Below are 10124 nucleotides of genomic sequence, written 5' to 3' on the forward strand. Positions count from 1 at the left end.
CAACATCCCCTTCTACCTTAACCAATGACTTCTGCACTTGGTTTGCATCTTCCCCTTCTCCACATCATCTACAATTTCCTCAGTGACTTTAAAAATCCTTTGTGAAGGTTCTTCTAAATGCCTGAGCTTATATGACCTCCATGTCCACCCTACTTTGATGACCCATCTGGGTGGTCACTCATTAGTGAGACCTCACTATCACTTGAAACTGACCCACCTCTTAGTGAAACCCAACATTCCTCCTCCTTCATCTTCTCTCCTCCTCTTCCTCCCCTGTACCTTACTCTCATCAGGATATACAGGTTTTCAGTCTCTTCTTTTTCTCCTGATGCAGTATCCCATGACTTCAAAGATTCTATGGGGAGTTATTTATGAAACTTAGCAGAGCTTTTCTTCATTTTTTCCCTCTTTTTATTACTGAAATCTAAATACACAATAAGAAAAAGAAACATTATAAACTTAAATATTGAAACTTAAATACAAAATGAGAAAAGAAAAAAAAGCATTGTCATGTGCACAGCAGAACCTAACAGTGGATTCAAATTATACAGTAACAAATTTCTATTTCAAGAAAACCTATGTAATAAATACTATGTGTTGTGTTGAGAGCTGTCCATCTTTTCTTTGCTTCCTTCTTAGGTTTCTTTTGTTTTCTGCTGTGTACTTTTTACTTTATTCTTTTTTCCCCTCCCCTTCCTTCCCCCACCCCCAGAAGGCTAAAATTAAGCGCAGATATATTTATACATAGATATAGATACACAGATACACATATACACATACATACCTATATAGACATATACTTTCCCTAACAAATTCTACTTCTCATATTTGTTTTTGTGTTTGTGCCTATCTCCTATTTCCTATCCTTCCTGGCTGCCTTGCCCTCCTATTACTTAACCTACCCCCTTCCAAGGATCCCTCCCTTATCCTCCCATTCCCATGAATCTACAGTTTTTCTTCTTAACAAATCTCAGACCAGCCCAGGCTTAGCCATTACAAATTCTGAATGAGCCGAGCCAGAATTAATAAGGTTTTGTCATTCAGCAATTAAATAAATATTTATCAAGGGCCTATTCTGGGAAGGCAATTGTGCTATGTGCTAAGGAGGATGTGACATGTATGCAGAGAAATTTCATATACGGTATTATCTTTATATTCACACTTTATGGAGCTGGGGGGAAGGAGTTGTATTGTTATACTTGGACGTGCACATGTGAGGTTCTGTCTTCAAAAATCCCACTACAGACACTCCTTAACTGTGTGGACTTCAGAGGTAACTTAGCCTCTCTGCCTCAGTTCCTTAAAATGAGGGGCTTATACCACAGGACCTTGAATGGACCTCCCAGTTCTTAGATCTGTGATTCAATGAAGTCATTCCATTTTTCTGGGCTCAATAAATAGAATTTTTTTGTTATGATTATTGGGCTTCCAGCACTAAAGATTGGGTTTGGTCTGTTCTTAGTTGGCCAGTCTGGAAATTCCATGTCACCTTTTCCCTCAAGGAATGAACTCTGACAAAAAGTACCCAAGAACTGACTGGCCATCAGTTAGTGTCTTCCCCTGTGTCACTCTTCAGGGGATGCCCAGAGTGGGGGTAGAGGGAGATGGGGAGAGGCTTCTTGCAGAAGGTGGAAGCTGAGTCTTGAGGGAAGCTGGGGAAGTAAGGAGGGAGAGGGAAGAGGGAAGAGAGAGAGCATTCCAGGCATAAGGGATGGCCAGGGAAACATCTCATAGTTGGAGAAGAGAGGAACCCCAAAGGCAGCATGAGGAATGAAGAAGACTGGAAGGGGCAAGGTTAGGAAGAACTTTAAATGCCAAACAGAGAACTTTATGTAATCTGAAGGTAATAAGGAGCCACTGGAGTTTGTGGAGTAAGGAGCTGACACGGTCAGACCTCTATTACACTTTTTAAAATTCAGTTTTATTTTTATTTTCAGTTCCAAATTCTTTTCTTCCCCCACAATTGAGAAGGCAACAAGTAAGACACCTGTTATATATATATAAAGTCTCACAAAAAATATTCCCACTTCGTTGTTGTTCTTCAGTCATTTCAGTCATGTCTGACTCTCTGTGACCCCATTTGGGGTTTTCTTGGCAAAGCCACTGGAGTGGTTTGCCATTTCCTTCTCCAGTTCATTTTACAGAAGAGGAAATGGAGGCAAACAGGGTTAAGTGACTTGGCTAGGGTAACATAGCTAGTAAGTGTCTGAAGCCAGATTTGCCACATTAGCCATGTTTAAAAAGAAAAGATAAAACAAGAAAAAGAGAGAAAGAGAAAACTATATGCTTCAATCTGCACTCTCATTCCATTAGATCTTTCTCTGGAGGTGGAAAGCATTTTTCCTGAAGAGTCTTTCGGAATAGTCATGGATCATTGTACTGATCCGAGTAGCTAAGTCTTCCACAGTTGGATTTCTTTACAATTGCTGTTGCTGCGAAGATTATTCTCCCGAGTCTGCTTACTTCACTTTGCATCCATTCATAATTGCCAGGTTTTTCTGAAACCATCCCCTTCATCATGTCTTATAGCATAATAATATTCCATCACATTCATGTGCCATAACTTGCTCAATCATTCCTCATTTGATGGGCATCCCCCTCTGTTTCCTATATTTTTTAATATCACAAAGAGTTGCTCTAAATATTTTTGTACATATGGGTCTTTTTTACCTTTTTCTTTGATTTTTTTGGGGGGCATCAACCTAATAGTTGGGTCAAAGAGTACGCACAGTTTTCTAGCTTTTGGGTATAGTTCCACATTGTTCACTAGAATGGCTGAACAAGTTCTTAGCTCCAGCAACAGTGCATTATTTTCCAACATCACATCTAGCATTTGTCATTTTACTTTTCTGTCATCTTAGCCAGTCTGATGGGGTGTGGTGGTACCTTGGAGTTGTTTTAATTTGTATTTCTCTAGGTATTATTGATTTAGAGCATTTCTGTATGATTGATAGCTTTAATTTCTGAAAACTGTTAATATCCCTCGACTATTTACTGATTGGAGGCTGGCTCTTATTCTTATAAATTTGGCTTAATTCTCTACATATTTGAAAAATGAGACCTTTACCAGAGAAACTTGCTACAATTTTTTTTGCCTAATTTCTTGCTGTTCTTCTAATTTTGGTTGCATTGCTTTTGTTTGTGCAAATACTTTTTAATTTTATGTTATCAAAACCATCTTTTTACCCCAATGAACCTCTCTGTTTATTGTTTGGTCATGAACTCTCCCCCTGTCCATAGATCTCTGACAGGCAGATGTACACTTCAGGAAAATCACTTTGGTGGCTGACCTGAGTTTTAAAAATGTATATAATAATGCCTCCCCTGGTACAGCTGACCCAAATCAAAAATCCCTCCCCAGAAGCTTACTAGCTATGTAACCCTGAGCAAGTTACTCATCCTCTCAGAGTCTCAGTTTTCCTTATCTATAAAATGAAGGGAGTTGGTCTGAATGGCTTCTAATATTCCTTCCTCTCTGGTCCTGTGATGGGTAAAGTGGAGGTGATAATAATAACTAACTCAGTGGCTATTATGAGGATCAAACTTAAAGTACTTTCTGTTAACTATAAATATTATTATTACTGAACAGCCAAGCTATAAGTTCTACAGATAATTATTATCTTGATCTTACATGTGAGCAAAATTAAAGCTCAGAGAGGTTGATTGACATGTCTGTGGCCACAACATCAGAGGCATGATTTGAACCCAGTTCTTCCTGACTCCAAGTGCAGCATTCTATCTACCTATGCTGCTGACAGGAACCACAGGCCTGATCCTTTTAGTCACACTGGAGATGGGGACCCCAGTGGCAGCAGACACCAGCTACGGGAGGATGACAGGATACTTTGATAGCATATTAGTCTGAGGTTATTCAAAATTGTAATCACTAACATGTATCATCTTTTTCTATTTTGTGATGCTCAGGGCTCAAGAATTAGAGTTGGAAGACCACCAAAGCAGGCTGGAGCAGAAGCTAAGAGAAAAAATGTCCATGGAAGGTGAGTTAAGGGGCCATTGTTTGGACCCACACCAAAAGGAAAAGGATGGAGCCCGAGTGAAGAATTCAATTCGATTTAATTCAGAAAGCATTTCTTAAGCCCACAGTTTGTGCCTGACACTGTGCCACTGAGTGCGGAGGTACAAAACCAAAAATGACCCAACCTCTGCCCTGCGAGAAGTTATATTTAGATTGGGGAGAAGCTGTATTTGTGGGTTGACAGATACAAAATACGCCCACATATGGAAATACAAAGGAAATCCATGTCATTGTAGGATTTCCAGTGGTGGGGAACTTGCAGCCTAGAGGCCATGTGCGGCCCTTTGACCATAATAATAATAATAATAATAATAACAAGCATAATAATAATAGGTCATAACAATAATGATGAGTTCTGTTTCGGACTTGTGCAGTTTGAGATACCCCGTACGTTGGTTATAAGAGTGACCCAGAAGAGATGGCCCAGCCATTTATCAGCCAGTCCTCCCACTCCTTCCTTCATGTAGGAGCCCAGGAAAAGAGTTCAATGAAATGTTGGCCCACCTCTCTCTGTCCCACCCTGCCCTGCCTGGACCCTACCAGCCCGTGTCCACGTGCTTCATCCTGGTGCTTACAGCAACATTTTTACATTAGCCAGAAAGGACTCTTTTAAAGACCCCAGCCTGGCTAAGCCAAGGGAAGGAGAGGGTGAGTTTATCCTGGACCCTTGGGGCAGGATGGTGCTTCCCAGCAGCCTGTGTGGGCTCTGCGGACATCTCTAAGAAAAAGAGTAGAGGAGTTGTGTCTGGGCAGCTAGTGTGCTAAGGGGGCTATTCTGGTTCTTGTCTGTACTGCTTCTTTAGTCAGTCGGTTAACAAGTGTTTATTGGGTATTTATTATGTGCCAGGTGCTGTGCTAAGCGCTGGAGATACCAAGAAAGGCAAAAACACAGGTCTTGTCCTTAGGGAGTATTCATTCTTTAGTGCTTGGCAGTTACTATCTGGGCAGCTACTTGGCACCACAATGCACAGAGCGGTGGGCCTGGAGGCAGTAAGACTCATCTTCCTGAGTTCAAATCTGGCCTCAGACACTTACTGGCTGTGTGACCCTGAGCAAGTCACTTAACACTGTTTGCCTCAGTTTCCTCATCTGTAAAATGAGCTGGAGAAGGAAATGGCAAACCACTCCAGCATCTTTGCCAAGAAAACCCCAAATGGGGTCATGGAGAGTCAGACATGAATCAACAACAGCCATAATTATTATCTGGTGTTAGGGAGAGATAGATGTCGCCGTCCCACCTTAAATCACACTGTGACTTTCATTCACCTGTGTCCACAAATGGACGTGCATATAGTACAGTGGAGACAGTGCTGGGTTTGGAGCCGGAGTTTGATTTCCAACCTTGCTACTGACTACATGTGTGACCTTGAGGGAGTACAACCAGATGACCTATAAGATGCCTTGTAGCCTTAAATCTGTAAGAAACGAATGAAGAAAAGCTTTCCTAAGCAATGATTATATTTTGTGCACTGTGGTGAGTGCCAGACATACAGATACAAAAAGCAAGGCAATCCAGCCCTCAAAGAGCTTACAATCCAATTCTAATACAGGAGGACAGTATATAAGAGAGTGGAATTCCAGGAGGGGTCCTATGATCCTGGCTCCCTAGCTAAAGCATTGAGGGCAGAGACCAGACTTTGGTAGCCCTCACAGTCCCTAGCATATCATCACTATCATCCCATTTTTATTGTCCTTTGTCCTTCGTTCTCAAAGAGGACTGTGACATCAGGAAGGTGATGCCATGACTTGTAAGTGAATTGGATTTAAGTGAGGCAGGGCTGTGTGAAGCCACCAGCCTCACTCTCTCCTCTGGAGCCATCTGGGTCCAGTGGCCAGATATAAATCAGGATGACTGGAGATGGCCCTGGATTTCCATTATCATCCTCCTGAAGACCTGATTTAGGCCTCAATATTACCTTTCCCATAGAATCCAGGTCAATGGAAGGAGACACTTAGCAGAGTGCTTTTACACAGTAAACCTTTAATAAATTCTTGTGGAATGAATGATGAGGAAAAGGCTCAGAGGATCTCTGAGGTCCCTTCTGGCTCTATGTTCCCTAATCAGCAGGAGGAGTTCTTAGCTTTTTTGTGTGTCATAGACCCCTTGGGCAATCAGATGAAGCCTTTGTACCCCTTCTTAGAATAGTATTTTAAGGGCATAGAGGATTATGAAGGAAACCAATCGTATTGAAATATAGCTAGAAAATATTTTTAAAAATAAGTTCCCAGACCCTCAGAAGTCTATGCATGGACCCCAGTGGACTTCAGGCCAGTTCTTAGTGAGAAGGGACCAGTGTAGGGGGCAGACAGGGAAAGGAGAATGAAGGAGAAGGAAAACTGAAATCTCTGCAAGAAGCAAGCAGGTTGCAAAGAGAGGGACGAATACAGGAAAGAGGATGATTTAAATAAGGCAGACCTCATAACTGCAGGCTTATGGGATGCTCCTCGGATTGCACAGAACTAATGTCAGATTTATATGCCTGGATACTGAGTTTAATTTGCTACAATACAATTTGGTGAGAGACATACTACTAAAAATCACTTAGCCATAGTTTATTTTGAATTCCTTACTGAGCATTCATAACCATACTCCGGTCACATATGGTCCCTGCTTAAATGCGGTAGCTTTTAATTAGGCTGCATTAAAAAAAAAAAAAAGAAGAAGCTGATTGCAAAGGGAAGGAAGCCTGTCTACTGTGAATAGATAGTACTGCCCTTGGCTTTCACCATTCCCTCTAAGGAAAATATCCCATCTTCTTTCATTTTTTATGCTCTCCCACAGTCTTTTCTGTCCTTGGAGGTCTAACGGTTTAATTACAAAATTCAACCCAACAAACATTTATTAACCATCACTTTGTACTAGGTACTAGGGATACAAATAAAAAAGTCAGTTAAGTAACATTTATTAAGTGCTTACCATAAGCCAGGCACTGGAAAGAGCCCTCTGTGTACAAAAACAAACGAACAAAACCCCGTCACCACTCTCAAAGAATTCACAGTCCAGTGGAAGAGACGATATGCAAACACCTATATACAGGCAAGATGTAGACAGGATAAATTAGAGGTAATCTCAGAGGAAAGGCACTAAGATTAAGGAGGATTTAGAAAGGCTTCTTGAAGAAGATGAAACTCTGGCTGAGAATTGAAGGAACCAGGGAATTGAGGAGGATGAGATGATGAGGAAGAGCATTCCAGGCATGGGAAACAGCCAGTGGGGTTGGGAGATGGAACAGCAGGGAGGCCAGTATTATGGTCTCACTGTGAGACAGTTCTTACCCTCAGGGCACTTGCATTCTACTTGGGGAGGCGTGATGAAGAACATGTACACTTATATATATATATGTATATGTTGCACACAAAGAAATTTCAGGGAACAGGGCACAAACAATTGAGACAATACCATCAGTTGTCAATGGAGTGATTGCTTCATGATTTTATGTCCATTCTCACTGGAATCGGAGCTGCCCGGTGCTCAAGGTATCTCAGAGTATCTGCAGCTGTTAGTGATACTTCCTCATGTTTATTTCGTTTCCTATTTATTGAGTGACAGACCCTGGATCAACAACAACAAAAAAAGTAAGTATTAATAAAATAAACGCCCTGGCTGATTTTAACGCAGGTGACTTTTTCCTCCCATTTTTCCTTAGAGAGTGAAAAAGATGAAAAAGTTCGAAATGAGGAACAGGAGATTTTCACCAAGATGATGAGAGTGATTGAACAGAGGGACAAACTGGTGGATTCCTTGGAGGAGCAGAGAGTGAAACAAAAAGCCGAAGATCAACACTTTGAAAATTTCATGTTATCTCGAGCTTATCAACTCAGCAGATCGTGAAGAAGCCTGGGTGCATGCATCCCAATCACTTGTGGCAGCTCAAGTATCTTGTGGGTCAGAAAAAGAACAAGTTGCCTGATGAAACGTGATTGGGGAAATTCTTCTACCGGAGCTGTAACACTGGTGGGCAACTAGGGCTATGCCAGGGGGAGTGAAATTTAGGGAGCACAGACTACTAGGCTTGCTGCCCTTTCGGCAACAGAGAAACAATGAAGCTTAGCATGCAGAGCAGCTATACCCTAAGGGAAGCTTTTACCTGGCACTGCCCTGAGACTGGCATCACAGTGTCCTTGGGTAAATACTCCTCCCCATCACACAAATGTTATGTTATTGGCTCTGGGAGCAAAAATGGCTAATTATAACACATTCTCCTTTCAAAGTCATACACAGATAAACCCAGAAAAAATCCAGACAGATTTTTTTTTTAAAGAACAATAGCATGGTAGAGCAATAGGGTACTAGATTGTATTCTGAGGACCAAAGTTCAAATCATGTCTCTGTCACTTAGTACCTGTGTGAATTTGGCAGTCATCTCTTCAGGAGCCAATCTTCACATATAAATGAAAGAATTGGACTAGATAACCTTTGGGGCTCCTTCTAACTTGAGATCCATGCTCCTATCATGATGCTAATAACTAGTCTAATCATGTATATAACAGCTCTCCCAGATGCTCCTAGAGATTTACAAGGACTATTTTGAAAATGTTGGCCAAGTCACCAGACACTCTGTTGCTCTCTCCGGGTAGCTGTGCCTGGAGAATGGACATCATCTTTTGTCCCTATGGAAGTGACACACGAACACTTGAGCTTTACAGTTACAATTAAGACTGAGCTTTCTTAATCCCTGGATATCATTGAGAAGGCTCTCTGTGCTTTAGCATTTTAAAGAGACTTTCTTTCCCCATTAATTTATCCATATTTGCTTTTGTTGTATGGATGAACTGTTTTTAAATGTCAGAAGGAAGCTCCACTGCTTTAAAGATTAGATTAATATTTAAATTGGGTTTCAAGAGGAGGAGAAACACCTTAGTCCACTGATTACACAAAGCAAACACCCAGTATAGCAGGTGTGAATTCAATCTAGGGTGGGTTTAATTTACCAGGTGCATTTGCAAACCCTAATGTAATGTACACAGGGGATGTACTTTTAATACAACATTTGAGTCCTAATTTTGTCCAAGTCCCAAACTGTTACTTAATACCAGAGGGATGAACAGCTTTGACAAAATGTTGTAGGTTTAAAAATGTCTTGCCTTTGGGGAACTCTATCTGGTAGAGTCCAGAACATGAAAAGGCAAGTTGGAGGGTAGTTAGGCTTTCCTAATTCATGGTTCTCTAAGGGTTTTATATACTGTCCTTGATAGAAAAAAAATGAGAGAGACCCTGATCTTGGGCATCAAACATCCAACCTCTGTTTTACCTGCTGCTAAAATATGACAATACCAGGTCCCAGTTAGTGGCATTAATGAGTCCCTTGAAGTGGTCACATGTATTCCAATTCATACAATTCAAAATTGTAATGATATAAAATTAGGAAATTGGTTCCAACCCAATAGAAATATGCAGGATGAATTCAAAGAATGAGACCACTTGGGAGTTGTTATTTTCTCTGACTGGTATCTAACTCATGGACTTCCACACTCCTGCACTTCCATGTCCAAGCTCCAGATTTCTGAAGTTTCCATTAGTGGTTAGCATGAGACTCATGAAGGTAGGTGTGGAAGCCAAAGCCTTTGGATCAATAAGAAGAGAATGATGGTTTCCAAGCCCATTTGGGACTCTTCAAAGAACTGTCTGTCATTGGCTAGATAAATCCTGGGTATCTCCATTGGCTCAGGTTGGCTAAAGGTTTTGTTTGTTACTAGGTAAAAGGCGCTTCTATTATCTTTGCCTAGGACTCAAGGACTATGTAATTAATTTGACTCATTATAACTTTAAAGTCTTTATAATAAGTTAATCTTTGAAACCAATATCTGTGTCTGTGACTGCCTAAACCACCATAACAACACCTTTTGTAAAAAAAAAAAGGGGGGGGGGACTGTAAGATGGTTAAAGTTCAGCCTTTGTGTGATGTCCTCTGATTCGTTGAAATGGCCCATCCATCATTTTGGTATTTATCTAGACACATGTTTCTCCTCATGCCTTGAGTTCCAATTTAGCCATGGGCAATATGGTCAGGTTCTCACAATCAAGGTTGTCAATGTCTGGCCTTCTATTGTAAGGAGTTAGGCTTGGCCCTTATTCTCAGAACATATG

General features: G+C 41.1%; 1 protein-coding gene across 1 annotated transcript in view; it reads left to right on the forward strand.

Annotated features, from left to right (window-relative positions):
* MICALCL (MICAL C-terminal like) overlaps window positions 1-8131 on the forward strand; it is a 65702-nt gene extending 57571 nt beyond the window's left edge. Inside the window, exons 6-7 of the mRNA XM_036762449.1 lie at window positions 3925-3998; window positions 7684-8131. Of these exons, the coding sequence (XP_036618344.1) occupies window positions 3925-3998; window positions 7684-7868 (259 nt within the window). The 3' untranslated portion in view covers window positions 7869-8131. The remainder of the gene's footprint in view (window positions 1-3924; window positions 3999-7683) is intronic.
* Window positions 8132-10124: the final 1993 nt, after the last annotated feature.

The sequence above is a fragment of the Trichosurus vulpecula genome, chromosome 6, assembly GCF_011100635.1.
Source record: "Trichosurus vulpecula isolate mTriVul1 chromosome 6, mTriVul1.pri, whole genome shotgun sequence".
In the NCBI taxonomy this organism is placed as follows: Eukaryota; Metazoa; Chordata; class Mammalia; order Diprotodontia; family Phalangeridae; genus Trichosurus; species Trichosurus vulpecula.